We start from the raw sequence: 27,991 nt of genomic DNA, 5'->3' as shown, positions 1-27,991 counted from the left end.
TGTGGGCAATCCCCTGTTCTCAGCATCTGTCTAACCCTCCTCCTGCTTAAAGGTTTCGATTCAAATCTCTGCAGCTCGCTTAGCTACACAGCTGGATGCCGATGGCCAGTGTGAGTGTCCCTTGTTGCCTGGCATGCCTCATTTGAAGAACACAGGGGGAGAAGAGGAGCAGTTGGAACTGGGAAGCCAGCAGTAGATCAAACTGGTGTAGCAGCCAGTGCTGAAGGTCATGGTGAGAGGGAATTGTTGCCTTTGGCTCTCAAGGGACTATAGAGTGAAAATCTCTGTGGCAGAGGAGCATATGCTTTTGCCCGTGTAGCTGCGATGCTGTGAGGAGGCATGTCCTGGCTTTGGCAATGCTGCACCTTCAGTTCCTCCTTCCTCTTCTTCCTCTAGCACTGATAGCTGTGCTTATCACACTGACCTTGCTTCAAATCCTCCTCCTCTGCAAATCCTCCTCCTCTGGGCAGGGGATGAGCAGCACAGTCTGGTGGTGCTCTTTCCAGTCCCTACAGAGACTTGCCCTCGTACAAACCTAACGCAGAGTCAAGCTCATCCTGCTCAGTGGTTCAGTTAGAAGACATGTTGTCCTGGTCATGCCTTCAGCATCACCAGCTGCATCCTGGGGCGGGTTAGCAGAGTTTTGCAGCTTGCACAAGAGTGATGAGCGGTAAGCCTGAACTGCCCCAAGAGGCAGGTGGTGCAACTTTTCTGTGACATGCCTTGTCCTTGGACAGGTTTTCCTAAGCCCAAGGTAAAAGGTGCCATGCCTTGGTAGGGAGCCCCAGCAGTGCTTGGTCAGCATGGCTGTTAACGTGTTCTCCGCTCCCTCCCCAGGGTACCACCGTGCGGATGATAACAGCGATCGACCAGGACAAGGGCCGTCCCCGTGGCATTGGCTACACCATCGTCTCGGGTAAGTCATGGGGGGACACAGTGGGGAGCCCAACAGGCGTGGAGGATGGAGCTCTGCAGTAAGTCTTTGTACGTTCCCTGCCTGGGAAATCACATTTGGCTAAGTTTTTCCTTGGCTGTACTGCTTGCTGTTCTGATTCAGCATTGCTAATTACTGTAGTCTACTGCTATGGCTGAAAGCTTTTACCCTTCCGAAAAGCCTTCTCTGTGTTCAGCGCTGTCAGAGCACCTCGTTTATGGCATCTCCCTTTCCTCAAGCAGCTGATGTTATTTGTAAAAAATTTGACAATATCCGATAGTGAGACCTTTCAGGCCTAATGATGAGGCACAAGCAGCTCCGCTTCACACAACGCCATGGAGGAGACCTGTAAAGAGCTGGGTGTAAAACTCTCACTGGCGGTGCAGTGGTTATTGTTTAGGGAGAGAATGGGACTGATTACGAGCTGAATGGCTCCTGGTGGTTTCCGCAGTGTTTCCCAAAAGCTTCCATGCTGAGGGCTGGCCTCCCAAAGCATTGCCAGTGCTTTGCAAGCTGGGAGGCAGGGGGGCTAGAGAATGAAGCTTAATTAAAGCGGTGGAGGGTTTCTGCCTTCTGACAGGTACATGTGATAATACTGCCTTTGCGGACTGGCTCTGAAGCCTGGGGAACCCTTCCCAGCATCTGTGGGTAGCTTGCTAAAACTGGTGTAGCCAGACACCTGTGGATCCTTGCTGGGCGATGCTTGGCTCCTTTGGGTCCATAGATTGTGGGTGACTTCTGATGGTAAAAGAGCCAGGCGCAGGGCAGGGTGGTCTGTGCAAGTGTTTCCAGATAAAATATAGCTGCATTTTGGAAAGGTCAATTTTTGGAGCTGGACCCATCTTGTTTTAAGATGCCTTGAGGTCAGCGAGCCCCTGCCATATTCAAGGCAGACTTGGATTCTTGCTGGCCTGCACTCAGGTGCTGCTTTGGTGGGGCTGTGCCCCAGGAACAGGCTAGTCAAGTTAGCCCAGGAGTGAGGGACCAGCTCGGTGGGTCTGGGTTGTAACTCTATTTCTGGCATTTATTTGGGGAGGGGATCTTCACAGCAAGAAATGGCAGCAGTGCCTCCTCTCCTCACTGTGTCACGTGCTTTGGGTGCTGGCTGGCAGCTCCTTTGAGCTACACGTGCAGAAATAATTTCCCAGTTTCTCTTTCTTAAAGCCCAGCCATTTCAAATGTTCTTTTAATGAACCTCCAGGGTCAAGGTGATTTCACTCTGACTTTCAAGTCCACTGATCCCAACTGCAAGTATCCAGGTCAGTCTGCCTTTGAAGATGCAAGGATTATTTATTCCTCTTAATTCCCTCTGCAATTTATTCTAATGTTCCCCTGGCATGAATTAAGTGAGAGATTCCCCCCCAACTGTGGGTATCAACTGGCCAAAGCACAGAAGGGACTTTCTTTTGGCTGACACAGGCCCTTTTTCAAGGGAGACTGAAATCTCAAGCTAATTTTGCAGAGGCCACTGAACTACTGTAAAGATGGTAAAAGCCTTCAGCTTACAGCAGCCTCACCTAGCTCAAAGCCTGAAGATGGTTAGCAGCTGGGAAAATCACTCTTGTCTTGTTCATACACCTTCCTTTGTGTATCTGCTGGTGGCCACTGCCGCTGTTTCTGTTTCAGTATGGGTTATGTTGTAGGTATCTAACTTTCCTTTTTCAGCACTGGTGCAATACAAACAGCTCTGAGTTTCCAGGAGCCTTTATTTGACGGCTTAAACCTTTTTAAATAGAAGAAAACATGCAGACTATAGAGGGTTAATTTGCTAAATGTATTAATCCACTCATGGTCACAACAGGCTTTCTGCTTATCCAGTGGTCAAGGAATCAGGAAAACAAAACTTTGGACCCTGGATTTTTACCTGCAGTGTTCATGCATGCTCTTATTGTCACGTCTATCTTTGTTTTTCCTGCGAAATAGCCATGATGTCCCTTTGTGAGCATCCCCCACATAGTGCCAGGGTAGCTGTCAGCCTGGCCATTATGGCCAGGCAGGCAGGATGGTGGAAGGGAGCCAGGCATGCTCCAGGAGCCTGGTGGTGGTGGGGTGTGGGGTGACAGGCAGGCAGATCAGTGCAAACAGCCTCACATCTGCTTGCGTATGCCAAGAGCTTAATCCCTGCTCCCGGTCCTGCCTGGTGGGGGGCAGCTCTCATATCGGAGAATCAGGCAGAACACATCAAAGAGTGATTAAACTGCTTTGCATTATTTATTTATTTTTTTGCCCAAACATGAGAATTGCAGAGTATTTTTGTAACTGGCCGGGAGTCCTGCTCCTGACGGCACCAGCACCTTGCAGAGCAGTGGTGCTGGGAAGGATCAGCCTGTGGATGGACTGAGGGACAGCTGCAGACACTTGCTGTCACCTCCTGCCCATCCTCACCCTGCCTCTAGCTTAAGGCAGAGGTTTCCAAAATCCCTGAAGCCAGGCTTCAGGATGCTTTGCTTCCACCTTGAATTGAGTTTGCTACCAGAGCCAGAGTTCTCCAGCTTTGTTCAGCTGCCGGACTGTGGCCAAGGTGCATGGCTGAGGGCAAATTTTAAAGAAAACATGGTTGTGGGGCAACCAGGTTTTTTTCTGAAGTCAGTAGGGCTGTGAGCGCCTCTTCCACTCTGCTTAAGGCATTCTCTTATACTTTCCATGATTTGCTTCTTGCTTTTGAAAGATGTTACCTTTGAAGTCTGAGAGTCCAGACACAGGAACCAGTAGCTAGTGTGCTTCCAAAATCCTGTTCACCCAAGGCAAGTGATTCTTTTTTGGTAGGCAGGTAAAGCCTAATTAATTTGTCATTATCCTCAATCACAATGGTAAAGGTTAGTGAGCAGATTTTGTGCCTGAGCTGGTAAATTTTTATGACAATTTTGCAAAAAAATGGCCTAACATATGGGAACGGGGAAGCAAATTAAATTAGAAACTGACTGTATGCAAAAGTGAAAGTGGCTGGTGGAGGTCTTAATTATACCTGGCTCTTCAAGCTCCTTTCTGTGAGGGGAGATGGTGGTGATGCTGTTCCCGTTTCACGGCTGGGATGGATGCTGCCTCTGCCCAGCTACCCCAGGTCTTTGGGCACAGGGCTTGCACGTGGCTGGTCAGATTTTACCATCTGGGGTTGAATATACAGCAGCGAGAGAGCTAGAAAGCAGCCTAGCCATTTGTCATTCCTTTGGTATTAATATCTAAAGCATTGGTATGATTTGGAGGTGGGGTATAAAATTTAATTTGGAATTGCCGGTGTCCTATTCAGCTCTATCCCTCGGGTAGCTGAGCCTCGGGATATACTGCAGCAGCTCTTATTTATACAGCTATCTCCAGCACAAGGTCCTTCTGTGGCAGGAAAACAATAAAACTAAAAGATTAACCATAACCACATAAAATAAGACTTAAGATCTAACTTTATGCCGCCAGCTTACAAAGCTGTTAAGCCTGAAGTAATGGAGAGGCACTGATCTAGCGGTGTCATGGCTTTGGCTAGTTGTCCTGCCAGGGATGAGCCTGCCTGCTGCCTGCCTGCACTGGGAATCATTTCCATGTCTTATAGGGTGAAGCCATTCAGTTGTTTCTCCTCCTTCCTTTGAATCTGAGGTTTCAGCCCCACGTATACCTGTGCTTTTTCGACCCACACTTTGCCAGGAGTGGGATCGCTGCCCTGCAGAAGGCCATTTGGAAAAGAAATCCAAATGGAGGCCTCAGGATTCAAGCCCCTTGTGCGACAGGCTGGTTGGTGCCGGGGCTGTCGTGGCTCCAACCGGTGTTTCTGCTGCTTTTCTCAGGTGAAAAGGAGGGTGCAGGCAGCAGCGGCCAGTGCTCTGCAAAGCCCTCCCTCCTCATTCCCTGGCTGCTTTGACAGGTTGGAGATGCTCAGCTGCTGAGGTCAGGACTCTGTTTGAAGGACAGATAATTAATCCAGCAAAGTAATCCACAGTTCCTTTTTGGCAGATTTATGGAGATAGCCTCTGTACCGGGGACTCTGCCTCATCATCTTTCATTTCCCAGGCAAAGCGAGTGTCTTGTTGTATAACACGACCTGTTCTAGATAAGGCTTTTCATTTAGGGGAACTCTCTGGTCTAACAGAGATTGATTTTCCCATTGGAAATCGGAGAGGCCCGGTGCTCTCAGCAGGATCAGGCCTGCAGACGGCAGTGTGTTTTCACATTTGCTGCTGCTGCACATTGCCTGGGTTGTGGGGAATCCTTTGGCTCTTTGAGAGAAGGATTTTCCTCGTGAATTAAATGGCAGTTTAATTAATAGGCAGAAAGGGACTTTGGCCTGCGAGCTCTTGTTAAGAAAATATATTGTAAGATTACAGTCTCGCACTTTGCTCACTACCAGCAAACCTTGGGTTTCATTTATTTCCAGGACAGTCAGGAGGCTTCACGTCTCCTGGCACGAAGATGTGAAGGTGACCTGTGCAACTTGGGCAGGCATCAAAAGGTTAAACCAGAGGAAAGGGTCCTGGGGCTCTGCAAGATGCCTGAACTTCAGTCTCTGCCTGCCTGACATGTTTCAGGTGTGGTGATGGATGGGCAATGGGAGATTGCACAAAGGCAATCCATACGTCCTTCCTGAGCCTTGGAAAGTCCTGCAGGGGAAGAGAGGGGAAGGAGTGTGGGGCTTTTGGTCCTCAGGGCTCTTCACAAACCCTTAGGGCTTTTTTTCCCACCCCCACAAAGTTGATTGTTTTAGGAGACTGATGCTATTTCTGGCAAAGCATTCTCGTGCATCCCAAGGGAAGCATGAATTAAAAATCATTATTTGCACAACATAATAGAAGCGTGAGTTACCAAAGCAAGAGGGAAATGTGTCTGAAAAGGGTTGTTCTTTGTCTGTCTTCTGGTTTTCCTGCTAAGGAATAAAATATCATATATATATTAAAAAATGTAAAAATCGGTGCAGTAGCTCTCAGACCATGTTTCACATGGTCTTAACAGATCTGGAGTCCCCCACTGCCTGCCTTTTGGAAGCACAGCACAAGCCCTTGAGGTAAGGTTAAGTGGCCGAAGAGCTCTCCCAGCCCTTAGCTGCTGGCACATCCCTTCACATTTTGACCTGACTTAATAAAGCAGGCAGGGCAAAGCAAACCACTTCCCTGAGTCCCTTAAACTGGACATCAGAGAGCATCCTTGGAAACAGGACCTGCTAATTTAAATATTCCATTGCCAGTTGGCCTACACCGCACCGGCTTTTTCCCCCCATTTGGATCACTCGGAGAACTACTAGGGTGTTAAAGTCCTCATAAATTACACCTGCTGGGAGGGCCTTCCAGGGTGATTTAAAGGCAGTCATCATAGCAGAACATTTCTGTAGGAGGACATGCTGATGGGTGGAAAAGTGCTTCACACAGAGTTATTCATCAAAGGCTGTTTTTCCCACCCTGCCAATGCAAGGGGATGAGACAGCACAAAGAGATGGTGGCTGTGGCCACAGCCCTCTTTTCTTGGCTCAGTTGCTCCCCATCTTCCTCGCCTCTGCTAATGATGCTTCATCGTCAAGTTGGCATCTTGCTTTGGCTCCCTGGCAATCCAGAAATCACTGGAAAGAGAGACAGTTGGGATAATGGTTTGCATGGCAGGTGGTTCCCCAGCAAATGGCCTTCAGTAATTAAAACTATACATTCCTGTTTATGTGTAAATATGAAACAAAAGCATATTTTTGGTTTAATTTCTGAGACTTCCTGTTTCACTTCCTGGGATTTAATGTGTATTCAAGGTGTTGGCAACTGCTGGAGAAGAATGAACTATGCTGTCTCCGTTCATGTTGGGGCTAGAGAAAACAACTGGTTCTGAGATGTTTTCTTAACAGAAGATTTTTCTGGAAGATGTCGAGCCTGGAGATGTGGGGTTTATGTTAAAAGCTGATTCAGACTTGTTACCGGGCATATTACAGCGTACTCCTTTCATGTTCTTCCTGACGAGTCTGCCTACTGCTGTGGGAGAGGCAGGAGAGGTGATTTGTGGGGTTCTCAAGCCAGCCCAGGCACAGTAGCTGTTAAGAAAGTGCCAATTTTATGCGTATGCATCCTTGGGATGCAGGCTGAGAGTGTGTTCTGCAACTGCTGCTCCGAGGTAGTGATGCCGGGCAGCCTGGACCAGCCTGTTCTGTCTGGGAATGCACACTGCCTTCTGCACCGTATTTATTAGGACAAAATCCTCTGCAAGCTCAGGTGGAAGGTTAAAGTGTTGCGTTTACAGAAATGAGTGAAATAAACACTTATGGTAGTTTTCCCTGCATTGCTCCGCTGCCTTGACTCACAATCCAGCTGTTGGCTGCTCTCCCGTAGCAGGTTTTAGGGTTAGTTTCATGGAAAGAGGAAAGGCTGGGAAATAAAAAAGGCAAGCCAGGCAGTGCTGGTGATTTGCCTTCCCTTTGAGCCACTGAGCACATTTTAGATGACATGGGGGAATGGTGCTTGTCGTCCAAGACTCAGCATCCTTTCGTGTGATGAATTACACTCAGAACAGGAACCTTTAAACTCTGCAGGCTCTGTTCTCCTCTCTGATACTCATCCACAGCTCCTGGTGGCTTCGGGAGGGGGATTGCACCTTGGGTGATAAATCTCTCCTTTTATTTTCTCGTACTGTACATTTGGTTCTAAAAAAGGGAACCATGCGAGCATTTAATCTGAGCTTCTTTTGTGGCTCTGCAAGATCAGAAATTCTGCCAGTTGTGCTAGAACGGGCAATTAAATCTTTTGGGGAAGATACTAAAAATGCCTGTTTGCAGAGCAGGCGTATGCGGAGGAGTGCCGGCACGCGGCTTTTGGCCTTGAATCAGTTGTCCCAGAGAGCTGCATCTTCTGAGAAGAAGAAAAAAAAAGTCCAGTGCAGAAGAAATGGGCATTGTTTTCTAGAGCATCTTGATTTCACGCAGAGCAAAGAAATAAAGCTCAGGTTGTAATAACCCCTTTTCCTTTGGAAATAACTTGTTCCCTCTGAATTTAGGTGTGGGGCAAGGTATCTGCCCTGGCGTGCTTCCCTGCATGTTGCACAGGGGCAAAAACTCAAGGTGAAGAGCAGCGAGGTGGTCACAGCAGCTGATGGTCTATTTATATGATGATAACTGTGTCTGTTGCTGACTCTATGAACCACATCCAACAGCATCTATTTCGGTGCCGAGGAGCCCTGACGGAGCACATTTTGATTAATAAATTATCTGGTGCAAGGTGTGTGATGGGTTCCCCTTTCACATCTCATGAAAGTCATCCGCTCCAAGTTCAGCAGCTTAGCAAGCCCGGTGCCTTTCGAGGATGTGCCTCCCTGATACAAATAGCCCTTTGCGTAGAGGTGGGTGGGAAAATTCTCCTTCATGGGGGAATCATCTTCCCCTAGCTGACAGGTAGCTCTTTGCTAGAGCTGGGCAATAGCTCCATCTCTCCCTCCTAGGGATTTGAATGATGCTCAAAGGCCAAAGCGGTAGGGAGGAAGGGGGAGACATCAGTGCCTTTTTTTTTTTTTTTTTTTTTCTTCTCCTTTTCTTCCCCCTCCCCCCCACCCCCGGGTTTGAGCCGGTATTTTTAATGGCCTTTTTAAACTATGAGAGCATTCGCTGAGGGCAATTAAACATTATGGCCCTCATCTATAAAACCCCTTGTTATAGCAGTGTTTCTCCAAAATTATGCCTATGCCACCATCCGTTCCTCAATGAGCCTAGAAAAACACTCTGAATGGGCTACTGTGATCCATCCCATTGCTCCCAACCCAGCGCTGCATTGATTCTGGTCTTCCCGCTTCCCTGCCTGGCCGCACTTGGATGTAGGAGCTGCTGTCCCCATACCTGCACATGGACAGAGGGATGGGAAAGGTTTCCTTCTGTTTTTACCTATGTCATAACAAGAAACTGGGCTTGTATGTCCTGAGCAAGCTTGTTCCTCACCAGGTGAGAGCAATGAGTCTGCCAGAAGTACGTTTATATTGCTGTCTTAGAATTAATTCTCTTTTTTGTTGTTGTTCTTGCCTTGCCTCTGTCTTTTTGAGTATTTAAAAACATTGTCTGCTTTGATTTTCTTCTCTCTGCACTCCTTTTCACTGCTCAGCCTTTCCCTTCCCATCCTTGAATTTCTGCCCAGCTCTGACTCCTACCCTGGGTCTCTCTCCTGCTGTCCCCTGCCTTGCACTGTATCCAGCTCTATAGGTTTGCAGCGGTAGCAGAGAGGTAGAAGTGGAGCTTGCCTTCCCACAAGGTGTCCCACACCAGTGGATGCCACCTCCTAGACAGCATCACATTTATTTTCTGCTCCCTGCCCTGCTTTTCTTAAGGCCATCTTTGCTTTGCCTGCTCTGTGCCATGGAGCTGGATTGCCTGGGGTCTGTGAATGCGCCACATCCTCGTCGGGAAGTCTCAGTTTAGCAGAAGCCAGAGTGTGGTCTTGGGCTCCCTTCTCAAACCAGAGGCATGGAAGTGAAGTCCTTGGTTTTCATCTAGAAATGCTTCGGTGGTTCAGACCAGGCTTCAGGCTAGGCAATAGATGGCTCAAGCAGGGACACGTCCAGCAGCTGCTAACTCTTGAGCCAGGTGAGCAATTGTTTCATTGCCTGATGTGGAGCAGAAGGATGCGTGTGCCATGGTACAAGCACTGCTCATGAAGAAAGCATGTGAGTGGGACACAGAGGAGGGAGGGCAGTGGGGGCCTTTCTTTTGAAGGTCACTTGGCTTTCCTGTCAAGTGTGGCCACAACAGTTGCTGTCTGTGCCATTATAACAGTTTGCAGAGTGCAAATTTGGAGACAGAAAAGTCTGTGCCATTCTGTGTCCTCTGAGAAAGAGTATTATCTGGGGATCTCGACTGGGTTTGAAATCCCTGCGGAGGTGCTCCATCATCCCCTTTCTGTTCTCCATCTCACGCCTGTGCGCTGTGGTATTGCTTCAAACCCATGGCGAGCAAACCACAGTCTGCTCTGTTGACATGCCTGGCAGGCAGTGCTGGCCACTGGCCACACAAGCCATCAGCTGGAGCGTTGGGGCAGCACGACGAGAAGCTGGCTCAGCTCATGGCATCCACCTGCCTCCGAGGCCACCTTGGGCACAGATGACTGCGGGTGTCCGGCTGGGAACTTGCAGGAGGGAGCAAGCGCTGGGAAGAGTGGTGAAGCGGACAAGTGGGTTGAAAGCTGACAGCCAGTGTAGCCATTTGCACCAGCAGCTGCGGACTAAGCTGTGCTTAACCTGGGCTTGGCTACTTTGTGGGCCAGGAAGATGGCTGAGAGGTAACAGAAGAACCAGGGTGAGCGGAGAAATTATACAGAGGGGGAGGGAATAAGAGACTGGGGGGAGGGAAAGACAAAATTGGCTATTTTTCCCCCACCGTATCTTTTTTTCCTTGCTCTGAGGAAAGTGAAGATATGTGAAGATGATTAGAGAGATTTTTGCAAAGAAAGTGTCTTGGGGGAATGTGCATTGTTCGGCAGTGCGAGTACTTCAGTGGGGATCACTGGTCAGAGGAATAATGAAGCGGTGGTTGGAGAGGTATTGTAGATGAAATTATGAAAGGCCTCTGAGGGACGAGTTTGGAGACACCTCTTTCCCTTCTGAGGCTAATTTGCAAAGCTGGCAATTCTGTGCTAGCAGAAAGGCACCCCGGAGGGCGTCAGATGCATATCTGCCATCTGAGCGATGTTGGGGAGGCTGAGCTAGAGAAAAGCCTCTGATGTGCAGCCTAGAAGGGTATTTGGGTCCCTAATTTATTCATCCATCCTTCAGAAAATGACTGTGGTCATATATGAAACGCACAAGCATTTTTAGGACACGTTGCTTAGTGCTGTGTTTAGTCCTTTGTGTCAAATTCCTGCTCTCTTGACCTATTTCCAGGAAAATCTGTTGGTCCTCATGTTTAGATTCCTGTTAGCAGAACAGTATTTTGTGATTAGAAAGGTATTTTATTACACTTTATGTTAGGGGGAGTGTACCAAGATTGCCCTGATGCATAAACTTTGCCATGGCAACATGGCATCCTAGAGCATTTAAATCCCTTGCAGCACAATTCAATACATCTTGTGCAGTGTCCTTCAAAGCTGGTATCTGAATAAGTCTCCTGAAGGGTCAGCTATAAATTACAGAACAAAGGTGGGAAGTCAAGATGAAAAGAAGGGAATCGTCCGAGGGAGGAGACTAGAGATCTTCATGTATGGCAGCAAAAGTTAGATTAAAAAAAAACCCACAAGGCTGCTACTAATGTTTTAAGTAGCCATGCATCAGTTCATTAAGCTGGCTAGCAGTCAGTGTACCATTTCAGATGGAGAGAAGAGAGGACCAAGGACAGGAATGGGAGGCATTCAGTCCAAGAGGAAGATATAAAAACTTGGTAATGGGGGAGAAAGGTGTTATGTCACTTCGGGCTCTGGGAGAGAGAGGAGATGCTGGCAGCCAGCAGCTAATGAAGGCCAGGTGGCTCCTGGCACTGGGAGGGAGGAGAGAGCCTGGAAGCTTTGGCCATCCTGCAAAAGGTGCAGCCATGGTTAAATGGAGGTTTGGAACAGAGTGAGGTAGATTCTGAGTTATGTGAAACAACTTTTTGTGGCAGCAGATCTGTCTTGCAGCTCCCTTCCAGGGAAATGACAAATATTGTGTGTGTTTCATTCATGCTGAGATATATTGAGAAGACAGGAGTATTTTTATTTTTGTCTGGGATTAATATAGCATACCTGCAGGGTTTCCTCATTCCCGTTTGGGGCTGGATCAGGGGTTTCTGCATACTGTGAGACGACGGAGTGGCGTGGGTGGCCATATGCCTGTGCATAACCTCCTTGGTCATCACTAATTCAGCAGACACCTCTGGTATTGTGTCAGGCTGGCATCAGGTATCCCAGGCTCCACATACCGACTGCTTTCTTTTGTCTGGCTGACAGGAAAAGCACCTGGGACTGTCCCAAGGGCATTCCCAGTGCAGGACATTTATCTTTTTAGCATCTGCTGGCCATGAGAGTCAAGGGTTGTCTTAATCCTTTCTGGGTGTCTAATTCCAGAGGAGCAGTCACGCTCAGGATAGGATGGTCCGTGGAGGCAGCACAGCCCTCCATGCCGCCCTGTTTCATTGCTTGCACCTAAGGACTGGCACAGAAGCCAAATTTGGCTCAAGTAAAGGAAGGCAAGGCAGCTGCATGGGGTCAACACATCTGGCAAGAGCATAAAAGCAGGGCAAGTACCTGTAATACTTACTCTAATGCTCTCCCTGGCTCCAAATATGTCCAGCTGAGAAAATTCCTGAGCTTCTCTGTTATTTGATGGATTTTTTTTCTTTCATTAACCTCCCCAGTCTCTCCTTGAATAAGTATGGACATTTATCATCTTCAGCATCTTCTGGCAAGAGGCCGCACAGTTAAACTACCGCTTGTTACATGAAGAATTACTTGTGAGCTTGGTCTGTCTGTGCCTTCCTCTGATTAACCTGGACTGATTTCCCGTAACTCTTGTATTTTAAGAAAGAGGCCATGCCTACCTCAGGGAGATGGTGGGCATGCAAATGCAGGTGGTTGTTCGGAGGGGAGCACCTGGATTCAGCCCTGGTTTCGGCTGTGCTGTTGCATATTTTAATAACTAAAACCCTTTGAAACTCTTCAGCTGCCTGCAGCATTCACAACTGTATCGACTGTTGAAAGGAAAGCACTGTTTTGAGCCCTGAGCTGGGACAGGTGTGAGGAGAGGAGGACTGTTACAGCCATTACATTTTAAAGCACATTGAGATAATGTGCGAGGTTCACAGAGCCCGCTGCAGCCTGTGCCCAGCTTGGAGCTCCTGGCCTGGCAGCGGATTTGCTCTGTAAAACCTCTCTTTCAAGCACTGGGTCTGGTCATGCATAAAGACTGGCAGAAGAAGCTCATGTCCTCCTGTTTCCCCCTCTGTGTTACCCCCAGCACCATTCAGCGTCGGCTGTCCCAGCTGGTCTGTTCACACTGCCTGATATTTTTCCCAGGTAACACCAACAGCATCTTTGCACTGGACTACATCAGCGGAGCCTTAACCCTGAATGGGCCACTGGACCGGGAAAACCCCTTGTACAGCTCTGGATTCATCCTCACAGTGAAGGTGAGACCGCCTCCATCCAGGAGGCACACCAGCAGAGCAGGGTGGGGAGGGCATCCTGCTCAGGGACAACTCTTTCAAGAGGTGGAGGTGCAGACCTGGGACATGTTGCTCCCATCCGTAGCTGTGACGTGCTGTTCCCTGGCCAAGCCAAGCATGATATTTAACACAACCCCTTTGTATGGTGGCCCAAAACATGGTTGCCTCTATATGGATGTATAAAGTCATTTTTGGTGCCCTGCCTGGTCTCCAACTAGATCTGCCTGCAGTTGTATCTCCTGGCAACATGGATGCACCCTGGGATTGCATGAGGCACCTACGTTCACACACCTGAATTGTGCCCACTTGTGCCTATTTCCCACCCTTCCCCCCCAAACCCCCAGAAAAACAAGTACATTTTGTCATTTCACCAGGCAGTGGTGTAACAGGGCATCAACTGCATCTACCCAGCACAGGCAGGCACAGTGAGGGAGTGATGCTGAAAGTTGCCTCGTCAAGAAAAGGCACTGGAGCGTGGTCTTCCAGCCCCACCTGAGAGCAGCTTCCCAGCTCTGCTCACAGCCCTGTAATTAAAATCAATACCAAGCTGGGCAGCTGGTTGGAAACACATTTAGAAGTATAGATTCTGCTGGGCCAGGGTAGGGAAAAATCAGCATTGTAGGAAGGGTCATTGATTGGGAGGGCAGCAGCCAGCACATCGCCTTCTCATTTGGGCAAGTGCAGTACTTTGTCGGGAGTCAAAGAGACAAGGAATTACAGCACGGGTCGTACTGTGGGGCTTTATGCATGGGGAAGAGATCCGCATCCATCCCTGGTATCTCTTGGTTTGGGCTTTTATAGTTTCAGTTCAGCAGAAATCGAGACAAGGAAAATACTTTGTTTTTAATAGGGACAAAAATATCTGTTTAATCTTGGAAAGGTTTGTGAACCTGAAAACTTGCCCGTTTTCCTGCCTGCATGATAATGGAGTTCCAACTCCATTTCTATTGATCTGATAGATTTTTATTTTCTCTCCCCACAAACTTTGCATCCTCCCGCAAATGCCAACTCTCTGCGTCCCGTATCCCTAGGACCCAAAATGTTCTCTGCTGCTCTCATCCTGGAGCATGCAGTGAAAATACAGCTGGATTGCTTCTTGTTCAGATCAGCCTGTTCTGCTGTTGTGTGCAGAAGTGGTGAATAGCAATGAGCCATGTGGGTCGTGTTAGCGTTGCTTTTCTGTGCCCACAGCAAAGCAAGATTATCCAAAGGACAGGAGGAGGGACTTTTCTTGAAAAGGCTGTTTCACAAGTCTTGCTTCTCTGGCAATAAAAACTGCACTCTTTCCTTTTGGGAAAGCAAAATTAAAGTGATTCTTGAGACAGAGGTGTGATACGGAGTCATGACTCAGCTCTGTATTTAGACACATGTTGCCAAACCTATTTTAGGGTCTAAATCTTGTTTTCCTCTGTTGCCCTACTTTTCTGTCCCTTCAACAGCATTATGGTAGTTAGCTCCCTGCTCCTGGTCCTACCTCAGAAGATGGCAGAGGAGAAAATAGGAGTGCTCTTCACTCCATCGTGGCTTCCCTTATTTTGAGGACTGTCCCCCACATCTCACAAGGCAATTTTCTGGTTTAAATGCTTGTGGCGGGGAAATCACCTACTCCTCCCCTAGCATGACTCTGAGCCCTGACAATTTGTTACATGATAGGGGCAAGTGAGAACCTGGCCGAAGCCATCCCAACGGAGATGTTAAACCGCTGGGAAGGCTTGCAAGAGTGCTGTGAGTCTGTTGTGTGGGTCATGGAAGAGCTGGGTCAACATCCGTGTGTGTGCGTTAATGGGTCAGCAGTGTGGAATGGTGCTCAGGGTTAAGGGGCAATGCCAGAACCAGCTGAGCATCCTTCCCTGGCAAAGTGGAAGAAGCAAAAGCTGCAAGAGTCTCTAGTCACGGCATACACACTTTCTTTTACATTTATTCTTTGAAAAATAAAGGCTGCCTTGTTGTTTTCTCTCCTTGCAGGGGACAGAGCTGAACGATGACCGCACACCCTCTAATGCCACTGTCACCACTACCTTCAACATCCTAGTCATTGATGTCAATGACAATGCACCTGAGTTCAACAGTTCGGAGTACAGCGTGGCCATCACGGAGCTGGCCCAAGTGGGCTTTGCCCTTCCCCTCTTCATCCAGGTGGAGGACAAAGATGAGGTGAGGTATATCCCCTCCTGCAGGGGCTTCTGTCCATCCTTTGTTGGGTAGCGCTGGTGTGGTTTTGGGAGGTGCAGGGAAGAATAAGTCACTGAGGAACTTGTGATGAGGAGCATCTGATACCCACTTAATTCAGCTCTTACTGCTGCCGTTGCTCTGCTTGCTCGGTACCCTGAGTGCAGATGCCCTCCCCAAAGCATAGGCACAGCGTGTGCTTTAATGTAGTCAGGATTGCACAGCCACTGAGAGCCAGAAAATAGGATTGTGTGGGATGCTGATTCTCGCCCGCTTCCAAGGGCTCTTGTCGGTCAGTCCTTTGCCAGTCTGCTTTAGAAAGGGAGGAGGTTTTCTGCTGGGCTCTCAGGGGACCTGCCAGGGACGCAAAGGAAAGGACCTCCAGGTTCTCTGCCCCAATGGGGACAGATACCGCTGCTGTCAGGGAGAAGGTAAGAGATACCCAATGGCATGGGGCTGGAGAAAGTGTAGAGGGCACTGAGATACCAGTTCGTAACTGCAAATGAGCTGGGAGCATTGTAGGCTTGTGCCTCCCTCGTGTTAATGGAGCTCCTATTTGTTGTGCGCTGGTCCATGCCACGTAGGGACCGCAGCATGTTTCCCAGCCTTGGGCTTGCAGTCTTCAATTACTCTGATTATTTGACTTGTGCAGTTCACATCTGGCTGCTTCTGTGTGCTGGTACCCTCCAAGCCTGCCACGCTGCGTAGTGTCTGCTTCAAACAAGTACTGATACCTCATGGTGAACTTTCCAAAATCCCTTGGAAAGGCTCTGGCTACAGGCTTCTGCCATCCCTATTCCTCTTCAGGCCAAGTGAGATGAGGGGAGAGGGTTTGTGAGAATAAATGGCATTGTCAGGATGTTTTCCTGATGCTTCAGGTGAACAGTGTGGTAGCACTGAGGAATAAGAAATGGAACATCTCCCCCTGCCCCCAAAATCTCCTAAGATGCCTTTGCTGGCTGAAATGATGGATTTGCTTTTCCCCAGCCCTGGGTGGAGTTCACCACATCTTGTAAAGCCAGCCAGAAATCCCATTTTTTTTCATATGAAGTGATTATGACACGGAACTAATAATCTACTTGTGACATGATGTCACCGTCCAAGAGTTATGAGTTCAGCCAGAAGTGGTGCAGATGAGCTATTAAGCAGATAAAGAGACTGTTTTTTCTTGAAAATGTCAATTGCTAATAAAGAAGATATGGATATGACAGATGCTTAAGATAGTTTCTGAATAGAGCCGCTGTCGTGCTTTCTGAGAGATGTCAGCAGATCCGTTCTTGAAGGGCATTGTAACACTTCTGTTTGTGCCAGAAGGATGAAGGATCTGTCATTATTTCTGGTTAAAAGCTCATTTTACTGGAGTGACTCCCATTCAAGAATTCACTTTTCAGCCTTGCTAATTTTAAAATGGGAGAATAAAAAATAGCCTTGCCTTCCCGATCACACCAGCAAAAATAGACTCATTCTTTTGATGTATTTCTTTAACATCCTGAGATTTCCCCAAAAGAATTGGCTGAGATTTTGAAAACTGCTGAGAGGGAGGACCTCTTGTGCTAAGAGAGTCTGAAGAAGTTTTACTGTACGCGTCTTTGGAGACCATCATGTTAGCACGGATTGCTTTGACTGTAGCATTATTTTCACGGATAAGAAGCACAGGATTGCTGATGTCTTGGAATATCTGGAGGGAGGAAAATTATAAGCAGTTTGGGTTCTTTTTCTGCATTATCCTGTGGTGGACCTTTCTTGTTTCCCTTTGTGGATGCTTGCAACTGGACTAACCATCAAGGTAGCACTTTAGGGGAGAAAACTGGGAAGAGGATACCCAGGTCACAAAAAGATGTGAGAGAAAGTGGGACTGCATCTGCAGCGGCTTGTTCTAGCATTGCTTCCCAGATAGGGTATTTATAGAAGTCCCAAGACCCCCAAACTTTCAGTAAAAAAACTTACAGAATGGGAAGATAGTTGCCTGACAGTGATATTTTGGATGCTCAAATACCTCATGAGAGGCTTTTAATAGTGAAGGGATGGGATAGCGAGTACCAAGGTCTTCATGCAGGGATGTGCCCGAGGACATGGCTGACGAAGCTGTTTCACCAGCACGGCCTTCATGCTGGAGATGGCATGATTTGTTTGTGTAAGGGGCAAAGGAAAACATGAAGACAATTATACACCTCTCCAGGGAGAGCAGGTAAATAAATAAATGAGAGCAGATGGATACAAACACATGAAATCAAAGCCTACAGTCTTTGGGAAGATCATTTTACTCAAGTTTTGTCTCCTGTCTCCCAAACTATCTTGTTAAGTCCTGGGAGAGCCCCTTGGCAGGTTGGTTTCTTTCTTGAGCCGAGCCATCCAGCCTGTTCTGGCCCCTCTGGCAAATTTTGATGCTGTTCCTTCAGCCCTCATACTTGTTGAAGTCCTACTTGGATGAAGCAGCCCACACCTGAACCTTGCTGCACGTGGGGGTCCTGTGGGGTTGGGTGCCTTTGGGGAACCTGTTTGCCATCATGCTCTGGTTGTGTCTTTGTAGAGCTGGGGAAAGTGGTGTCCACGTGCCTCTGGCCCTTAAAACACACTGCGTGGGCTGCCAAGGCTGTTAAGCAAGAAGGTATTTTGTAACTAGGTCCACACAGCCTTTTCAGATGATGGTGTTTTGGTCTGTCTTTCTTCTGGTATGTTTTGCACAAACTTAAATGATTGCTTTTTGAAGGAGTTAGATTAAACAATTCAGCAAAGCACTTAAAAACCTATTTATGTTGCATGCAATGCTTGAAAGCCCGCTTGAAAGCATGCGCTTGAATTTACCTCTGTGTTTAAGTGCCTTTCTGGAGCTCGGCTGCGTTAATGTCTCAGACAAGGTATCTAAGCAGAGTGCCTCCAAGGAGAAACCTGTTCCTCTGAGTTTGTCCCTTGCAAACTCCCAGATGCCATCCCTCAAACATGGTCATGGCCTTGCTCCAAGAGGAGCTGGCTGGGGGTGGGAGGTGGGATGGGGAGCATCTCAAGAGGATGCACCCAGGTTGAGTTGAGATCAACCCAGATGTGGATTTGGGGTGCAGCCAAGAGGTTTTCATGTAGCTGTGCTGGTTTTACTTTTTGCAGTCTCTATGGCGTATTGAAAACACTTGAACACAGGAGAAATTGGTACGCAGGGTATGCACAGGGTTTTGGACCTGGCCTTCTATGAACCAAGAAAAAAGCGTTAATTTCTGTGCAGCTGAGTTTCTCTGTCTGCCACACAGTCAGAAAACCACTTGAATACCTTTCTAAAGCTGTTTGAGAAAATCTGTGGAAGTTTCCCAGTATTTAGACTGAGCTTGTTCTCAACTGGACACCACAGAAGACTGGTATCTATATGCACCGAGACTGGATTCTCCTCTCATTCATGTTGCAATAGATCAGCAGGGGCAAATAAATTCTGTGTATGAGATGGAAGGTTAAAGCCTTGAATTATCCATTTTTGCAGCAAGGTTTGTTTCCAGGTTGAGAGCAGGAGCCTTGAGCTGTGGAATAAGTTTACATTAATTCGGAGGGCTGATTAGCTCCAGCTCATCTGCTCTAGGGCTGGCTGAGATGGGGGACATGGATATCCTCTCTGGGTATGCTGGTACTTTACAGCCTGGTGGCTCGATACAGTATTTTAGGGAGAAGGCAAGGGTTTGGCCATGTAGGAGAAGGAGCAGGGCATCCCCCATGTGAGCTTCCTATCATCAGAGGATGTACAGAAGTATATTAAAAGAAATGGCAGCATACTTCCCCAGGACACGCCAGAGAAACCAGCTCTTCTACCATGGTTTTCACTTGATTTTCCTTGATGCGGTTGACTGAAGAAGAAGAAAAGGGCAGAGGCTGTATAAAGCGCAAGTATGATGGTCTGACATTTTAGAATAATTTTGAAACAATTCTCCAAAATAAGCATATTGAGGAAGATAAATGGGGAATTTAAAAAAAAAAAAAAAAGAAAAGAAAATACAGTCCATGGGAATATGCAGTATTTGTTGCTTAAAGCTACATCAGAGACTCGCATAGGGATATCATATGTGCCCATGTGTGTGCAGGTGCAATATATGAATCATCCGTAGCATATATATGCATATGACAGACACACGCACTATAAATATGATCTACGCAGCAAGGAACTGTAAAGGGGAATTGACGGCACTCGAGTATTCTCTCCCAAAAGTGCCAGCTGCCAGTCGGGCTGAATTAGATTTCACAGGGGTTTTTGCAATACATGGAATTCACCAGCAAATTACCCTTAAAGAGGGAAAATCAATCATTTGGAGCAGAGATAAGCTGAAGGCGAGGCAGCCTCGGATTGATCCCGTCTGTGCAGGCGTGTGTGGAATTCAGCAGATAACCTGGGGAGAATGGGGAAGGAGAAAACTCCTCCAGGAGTGGGGGAGCGGGAAAGGACTGACACTTTGGACAGACAGAAAGACAGGAGAAAAGGGCTGCCAGCGTGGGGAGGAGGATCGGAAAGGCAGGGGACCATTTTGCTCCAGGCATCCTGCATCACACACGACCCCAGTGGGGTCCTTAGGGATGCAGGGGACGAGCAGCTGTGCCCAGTGAGCCCTCCAAAGGGTTATTGATACTGTCGTGCTCATGTGCTGGGTGAGCAGTGGGTGCTGGGAGCCTGGGCTGGCTGGTTGGGCAGTGGGAGAGAGGCAGGCAACTCTGGAGAGGCTATTCAGAGCAGTCGAGTTAAATGCCTTGAAGTGGGTGGAGAGAATAACCCTCTTTATGCCGTTTGTTTTCAAAGGAAGGATTAAGCTTTATTTGTTTCTGACTAGCTAGAACCCCAGGCATAAGGTATCCAAACTATACAAAGAGGCACTAATTGCTTTTTTTTAAAAAAAAAACACTTCCACCCCTTCCTCCTCCACCACTCCTGAACTCTTAGCACTTTCCTTTCTTTGCAAACTTGCCAGAATGAGAGCTATTAAACACTCCTCAGCTTTTTGTAGGTAATAGCCTGTGCCTAGAAAGTGGCTGGGAGGAAAGCTGGAGTTAACACTGGATTTTATGCTTCAGAAAGACAGGGCTGTCCCTTTTGTAAAAGCAAGCTGCAGCTGAGCTAGGATAGAGAGAACCAAAGGCAGCCCTGTACTGTGTCGGCATGAAGAGAAGAAAACTGAGGATCCCAGGCTGCTTTTCCAAAATCTAAGCTCACTTTGTGCTGAAAATGATTGCAGGCCACCAACCTACCTGTGCACCTTGGTGATTTCAGGGAATGGTATGGTTGAGGAAGTGGTGGTTTGATTGTCTAGGGGTTTGGGTTGTTGTTTTTTTTTTTCACTTTGAGTTTTTTGCGTAGCCACTGGTAAGTGATGCTAAATAATTGCTTTGACTGGTGGAAGGCTGAATGATTTCTGAAGCATTTCTATGTGCACTCCCATGAGAAAGGGGCTGAGTAGGAGCAAGAGTGATGGATGAAGCCAGTGGGCGATGTTGGGTGAAAAAGCAGGGATAAAGCTTATGATGCATCCTCAGTCAAAGCTGGAACAGCTGCTGTGGCTGCTCCTGGCCTTCTGCTGTGAAAAGGGGTTCCTGGATTTGTGGTGAACCATGCCCTGTGAGCGTGTCTTGTGGGTTGGGAGAGCAAATATTTGGCCGTGATTCGTAGCAGGTGCCTAAGCAGGGCCCACATGGTGCCTGTGACTGACCTCTGGAGGGATGCACATACCCACCTCCTGGCATCTCACAGCCTCACACCTGAGTTTCTGCCCTTACCTGCTGGTCCATGCTGTGCTGGCTGTGCCCAGGGATGGTCTTCCCTCTGCTCCAACCCCCTGGATTTTAAGGAGGATATTGGGTATGTGGGGCTGGCAAACAGGCCTGTCACAAATTGTTCTACTATGAAGCGTTTGGGGTAGATCAGTAAGTGGTTGCTTTTTTGGAACTTGAGTATCGGCATGAGGTTGATGCTGGCATGGTGGCAGCAGGGACACGATGCGGCTCCTATTACACGCTCCGAGGAGTACACACGCAAAGAACAAAGTCATAATTACACCCAACTGCAGCTACGATTGTCTTTTAGCTGAATTGACATGAAATTTCCATCAGTTGCGGCGCCGGCTATGGCTCGGAGGAGGTTTGATTGCTGGGAAGGAGGCAACGGGCAGCAGCCTCAAGCCATAGTGAGTGCTGGCCCCACGCACTGGCACGGGATGAGATGAGCTGGGAAATGTGCGGCTGTGTCCCAGCTTTGTGCAATAGCGAACTTCCCTCCGAAGCCTGTTTCTTTATGGCTCAATTTGTTTTGGATGGAAAGCGCATGCAGACGGGTTTATTATTGTAGGGTTGCTAAGCCTTGGCAGGCTGCTCGTTTATTTATGCCTCCAAAGGAAGGCAAAGGAGCCAGTTTGTTTTCAGTGATGGGGGGGAAACTTGAGCAGTACAGGAGACGGTGGGTAAGGAGGCTGGAGGGGGGAAATGAGCAGGTAAAGCAGGTCATGCACCGATAGCACACCAGTGCGTCCCATGCTTGTCCTTGGCACCGCAAAGAGATGATGCTCGACCGTGAGCCCACCACTGCACACCAGGACCTTTGCAAGCCTGGGGAGATAGCGCTTGGTTTTCTTCTTCACGAACACATTTCAGATCCGTTGTTTGCTCTGGGTGGCAGGAGCAGGTAGGAAGGGGTGAGGAAAATGTAAGCAGCTCCCTGTGGCTTCCTCCAGAGCAGAGAGGGTACTAGCTGTGAGCCGGGCTGAGCCAGCCCCTTCTGCTGGGCAGCTGATAACAATTTGAATATTCAGATTTGCTTTCAGCCATCCGCAGGGGGCTCGCAGGCTCCGGGAACCAGGAGCAAGGAAAGCAGCATGGGGGCAGAAACAAAAAAATAAATAGCCGAATAAATATATAAGTGGCAACTTGCAGCAGCCCTCCCGAGAGGCAGATGTATTCCCCTTCTCCAGACCTCACATGGGGAGACTGAGGCACTTGAGGGGCTGCTAATTAGGGATGGTGGGTATCTGGAGGCTGATCTCCTTCCCCAGCTGGAGGGGAATTAATCCACCCAGCTCTCTTCCCACAAATACTTGGATTTCTTTTGATGTTTCAACCTTTATCTCATGGCTCCAACAAACTCGCTTCTCTCCTGCTTCCAAGAAAATCCCTCGCATCTTGCCACCACAAAAGGTGCTTTCGTGTACTGTGGGGAGGGCACTGAAAGGTGCTTTCATGTACTGTGGAGAGGGCACCGGGCCCTGGGAGAGACACCAAGGGCTCAACACTAGAGCTGGGGAGAAATTCCTCAGTGAAATGGCTTTTTGTTGCTGGTGGAAAATGTTCATTTGTTATAAATTGGCATCTGAAGGGTAGGGTGTGAAATATGGTTTGGGGAGTGATGCTTCCTCCTGCCTTTCTCTGTATCATCTGCTCCCTTCCTCCCAGGCTCTGTACCAGTGTCAGGGAGCATCCCTCACTTGTGCTGAGGTTGGCATTTCCCAGCTGGCCAGCAAAACAGCTTTTGGAAGGAGCTAAGTCTGCCCTAAGACAGGTCCCTTTTCTTCTCTCTGTAGGGATACTGGCTCCCCGCCGTCCACCAGCTGAGCATTTCTGGGCTCCTGGGGCAGTGGGTACCCTTTGGGGCTTGCTCCTATCAGAGATGCTCAGCTTGCCCACAGCTCCACAGGCTGCTGGGGGGTGCAGGGGAGGGAATTCTTCTTGTGTCACTGGTTCTCAGTGGTCACACTTAGCCAGTTTTCGCTATTAGTGCCCCTTCGAGCATTTAATTGGTCCCTTTTTCTGATAGGTGGGAGGTCATTCGAGAAAAATTGGAAATTCAGCTCTGGCAGCTTCTGGACTTGTTTTTCACGTGCTCTACTGGGCCGTGCTTTGGGAAGGGTTGTTGTGCCTGGAGCGAGGGTCCTAAAGTGCTGCTGTCAGTATATTGGTGGTCCTGCTGCTTTGCTGGCCAAGCCTTGGGAGAAGAGGAGTTTTCCACTTCACAGTTTGAGCTGCCTTACTAGAAAGAGCCCTCTGCATGGGAGAGGTACCCATGCTGGGACCGCAGCACAAGGCAGTGAAATCCAGGTGTGTGATACCCTGTGCAGTGTGTGGCTCTTAGAACAGTAAAAAGGATTTTCCCTCCAGCTGTGTGCAGTGCAGGTTCATCCCAGGGATGCATTCCTTTCATGTGCACATAGATTTTGTATAAAATGGGTGCACGTGAAAAGAAGATTCATAGAGTTCACATGCATTGTACACCCAGTAAGCATAATAAAATGCAACAAAGAGTGCTTAAGGTTGGTGCCAAACCCTATCACTCGGTTAACCAAACCCAAGCAGAGAAACGCTCCCCTACGTCTCCAATAATTGCATTTTTGCATGTATGAAGGCAAAGGGCTGTACCCAAGCTGCTGGCGCTTGGAAGTTTGCACCTGATGCGCAGGCTTTGCAGCAGGGTCAGTGCTTTTGTCCTGCGCTTGCCTCCAGGTTGCCCCTGGTGCCCACAGCCTTACCTGGGGACTGTGCCTGGTCCTTACTCCTTTGTCACTGTCAAACCTTCCTCTCTTCCCTTCCCAGGGACCCAACAGCATTTTTGAGGTTTACCTGGTGGGCAACAACTCCAACCACTTCATCATCTCGCCGACCTCTATCCAGGGGAAGGCAGACATCCGCGTCCGTGTGGCGGTGCCACTGGACTTTGAGACCATTCCTCGCTACGAATTTTCGGTAAGGCTGCACCTCTTGCTTTATGGGATGGCCATGTTTTTAAGTGTGACCTATGAGTGATCAGAAACCATGCTTCTCCTCTCTCTAATCCACACGATGAAACTTCAGAGCATTACAAAATGGCCAAAAAATGGAAATAATAAAGAAAAGGAGGATGTGGGGGAAGAGATTTGCTCTGCATCTTCTCCCTGTTTCCAAGATCTGAAAGCTCTGCTGCAAGAGCCGAAGTAGACCATGTTCCCCCTTGCTATGTCATGGGGCTGTAAAGGCTTTATAGAGTATAAAACTTAGTTTTAAGTGCACCGATCAGGCACCAAAGCTCTCCCCAGCCTCCTGCTCCAGCTTTGTCTTGCTCTCTGCCTGAGCCGTGAATTCACAGGGAAGACAAAGCAGGCTTACACTGCACCAGTCCTGCAGAGACGCTTTCATACCACCCATGGAGAAAGATGAGCAAAAGCTTTCCTAGCCTTTCTCCCGGTTTCAGTGGGGTGGCAGGTCCCGGTTCCCCAGTTTGCCAGGCAAAGGCTAGGACTGTTCAGGGCAGGTGGTGCGGGATGCTTGACTCGCCCAAGGACTGAGGTCACCCAGAGCCGAGCAGCTCCTGGGGGAGAGGGAAAGAGGTTGCTTCTGTTTTTTGAGCAGCTATGCTTTGGTGGTTAGCACTGAGCATGGAGCTCAGGAGAGTGTTGTTTTCTGCATTAAAAAAGAATAGATAACTTTACCAAGCTTTGCAGACAGTGTGTCCAACCTTGTCCTTTGCTTCCCACCTCTGCCCAGCTCTTTGCAAATGAGAGTGTCCCAGACCACGTTGGCTTCGCGCGTGTGAAGATTTACCTCATCAACGAGAATGACAACCGCCCTATTTTTAGCAAGGCTCTGTACAACGTCAGCCTGTTTGAGAACACCACTGTGGGCACCACTGTCCTTCAGGTCCACGTGAGTAGGAGCATCCTGGCTCTCTTTGCGTTTGGCTCCATGGTGCCCGTCACCAAGGGATGGGCTGGGGAGCCTGGTAAGGGAGTGGTGGGAGATGCTAGCGGTGGGTTGTAGCCCTCCCATGGGCTTTTGGAGCAGATGTTTTGACCTTCCCTGGTCTCTGGGAGACATGCGTGGTTCCCACCACATTGGGAACTTGGGGAATGTCCCGCACTGATAGGTCTCATATGCAGACAACAGCTTCTCCTGCAGACACTGATCCCAGTGGTCATGGTCTTGCTTCTCCCTCCTCCTCACTGCGTGCAATCCACTGAGTACTTCAGTCTCATCACATATCCACTGCCTCTCTCTTAGCTTACTACTTATGGGAAAAGATGCTCTGGTACCTTCTGAATTTGGTCATTTCATCAGTGAGAGTGAACACCCAACTTCTGTCTTTCAGCGTGGGTTTTCTCACTGCCTTGTTTGGAAGCACCAACTTCCTCAACAAAATTGAGGTCAACTGAGCCAATAAAAGGGTGAAGGGTGGAAAAAGAGGGGAATGACTGTATTTAGCAGAGTGTGGTATTAAATGGCTGGTAGCAGAATGGTGGTGCAGCAGACAGAGGCGGTGACAATAGCGGGGCATTTCCATAAGGCTTGTCACTCCCATGTAGGTTAGTGGAAGCATCCAGAATCCATGGCGAGAAGATACGTTTCCAGGTGCGTGAAGACACTGTCAGTCTATATCAGTGCCAGTGTGGGGCATAGCAAGAACCAGAACAAAACTCTGCACTGAAAAATAGTCAAAGAAAGAAGCAAAGCTGCTCTGGGACAGGAGATATCAAAGTGGAGAGCATCGAAACCCCTGCTAGGCTTTGGATGTGTTATTACTGCTATCGTTTGTCGTACATGGTTTAGCTTGGCTCCCTCTCAGGCTGCCCTCCCGGCTCCTCCCTTTTCCCCGCTCTGCCGGGATGCAGCCCCCAGTCTCCCCTCCACACAGGCATGCCGATCCAGAGAATAAAAGCCCTGACAAAAGGGTTGGGTGTATGCGCCTGTGCGTAAGTGTGTTTACTCTACAAACAGATGGTGTGAAACTGTATAGAGCCCCTGAGCTGTTCCCATCTGACAGTTATTAATATTTCAAGCAGATGCTTAGCTAGTCAGGCCATCAGACACTAAACAATGAGATTGTTACTGCGTCTCCTCTTTCCCCAACTTCCAGCTATGCCAGCATTTCGAGCGAATGCAAAATGCCAGGAGTTGAATCTTCTATGATAAATCAGAATGGATGCAATTAGCGTGGAAATCCAGATTGCCCTCCCAGCTGATCCCAAACTTTTAACAATCCTCATAAAGTACCAGCTCCTCCCGCTGCTGCCACTCGCCTTCGAGATTCAGCCCTCTGCTTGCTTCCACGGCACTGCACGACTGCGTGGTGCCTTTCCAACTGTCCCACGTGCCACAGACAAAAAGTCTGCTTTCCTTGCTAATAAATTCTCCCTTTTCTTTTTTTCCTTCTTTTCTGCTTGCCTAGGAGCACTTCAGGGGTATTTACCCGTAGGGGTTAGGGATGGGTTTTTGACAAAAGCCTGGCCAGCCACGTGGACCGCGCACTTCTTTGGTGGCCGCTGAATGACGTCCTCATGAAAGGGGACTCTTGTTGCCCCCCTCCCCGCCCCCCCCTTGCTCGGTGCTGCAAAATGCCTCTTTGTGCAAATAAGTGCAGGTTTTGTGCCAGCATTTGGAGGGCCAGTGGGTTTCCAGGGTGCTAAGGACAAACCAGGAGGTTTGTGAGATTGGGATGAACAGGGGAGTGCATGGGCTGGACCAGCAGTTACTGAAGGATGGCAGGAGGCTTCCTGCCGGTGGTGGCCAAACACAGCTGGCAGTGCAGAGCAGCGCCTGCAGCTCTTTCCCAGCAGGGAGGTGAGCAGCTAAAACCATGGGGGCCAAGGCAATGGGAGATCGCTGATGATCTGCCCAGCCCAACATCCTAGGGAAGGAGAAGTTACTCCTAGCAGCCCAGAAGACCCTGGGCTGGCTGCGTATCTTCCAGCAAGCTCTTACCTGGTAGCCCCCCTTGGGTGTGCATGGTCGGGTGGGTGTAGGCAAAGGGAAGGGGCTTCCTTCATAACCCGGGAGGAACAGTGAACCTGCCCTGCCGAGCCAGCACACTCCTTGCTGCCGCCCTTTCCCCGCTGCCCTCTGCTTGGCCAGCTGGAAATGGAAAGGCAAAAAAAAGGAGCAAGCAGACTTCATTTGTGGTGACAAATGGCCATTCATCCCTGCAGCATTTCAGCTCCTAATGTCAGTGACAGCAGAGAAACATTGCCTGTTACATGTATAAATCAACTGTAAAACAACCTGAAGTGCAGGCAGCCAGCAGGGACCCAGAGCCCCTGCCTGCTTTCTGCTCCCTGCCTCCCTCCCTTTGCCCAGAGATGCGTGGGCTCCCATGCACGCCCCTGCAGCTTCCTGCGCAGATCTCCGTTACTTCCCTGGCACAGCACAGCCTTGTCCGCCCTCTAAGATTTTGTTTGTCTGCTCTTTGTTCTCTATTTTGCATTCCTGCTGATTCCCTGTCTGTCCATGCATCCATCCATTTGTCTGTTTAATTCTGTCCGTGAAAGGCATTTATCATATAGATTCCAATAGTAATTTGCTTGCACGAGAACAGCTGGAGAGTCTAGGCTTGACGGGAATGGCTCCTGCCCTGTGCAGGCAGCCTGCAGTATGCCCAAAGGCAGCCTTCTCCCTGCCTCCTTGCTCTTTACCCACCTGATAAGCCACTTAGGCCAAAGGTGGCTTGCGCGTGTGCTTTTGCAGAGATCAGTGTGAAGGGATCCTTACTCTGGTCAAAGCTTCCAGGTTGCCCCATAACAGAAATCATTGCAGTTTGGAGTTATGCATGCATTGCAGCCTTCAGCAGGCTGTCTGGGTCTCTGCCCCAGTTAGTGGCCTTTTCCCATGCAAACTTCTTTTTTTCCCCTGCCACAGGCCCTGCTGCACAGGGGTAGCTGGGCTGGAGAGGCTCAGAGCTCCTGCACAGCAGCACGCTCCTGCTGCAGGGCAGGGGTGAAGCTGGGAGGTGACCAGCGCTCAGCCTGAAGATATGGGCAAGTTCTGCCCCAGCTACCAACAGATATTGCAATTTTTTTATTTTTTTTCTGAAACAACTGGCCATGAAGCCTTTTAATAACATAACAGAAAAGGTCAGAGAAAGAATT

The 27,991-nt window shown here is 48.9% G+C and overlaps 1 protein-coding gene across 1 annotated transcript in view; it reads left to right on the top strand.

Moving 5' to 3' along the window:
* LOC119153497 (cadherin-23-like) overlaps positions 1-27,991 on the top strand; it is a 67,540-nt gene that overhangs the window by 11,932 nt on the left and 27,617 nt on the right. Inside the window, exons 4-8 of the mRNA XM_037400075.1 lie at positions 838-916; positions 12,841-12,953; positions 14,955-15,143; positions 23,694-23,843; positions 24,621-24,779. Of these exons, the coding sequence (XP_037255972.1) occupies positions 838-916; positions 12,841-12,953; positions 14,955-15,143; positions 23,694-23,843; positions 24,621-24,779 (690 nt within the window). The remainder of the gene's footprint in view (positions 1-837; positions 917-12,840; positions 12,954-14,954; positions 15,144-23,693; positions 23,844-24,620; positions 24,780-27,991) is intronic.

Source organism: Falco rusticolus, chromosome 9 (assembly GCF_015220075.1).
Source record: "Falco rusticolus isolate bFalRus1 chromosome 9, bFalRus1.pri, whole genome shotgun sequence".
In the NCBI taxonomy this organism is placed as follows: domain Eukaryota; kingdom Metazoa; phylum Chordata; class Aves; order Falconiformes; family Falconidae; genus Falco; species Falco rusticolus.
The sequence above is the reverse complement of the archived record's forward strand: the minus strand, read 5'-3'. Positions and strand labels throughout refer to the sequence as shown.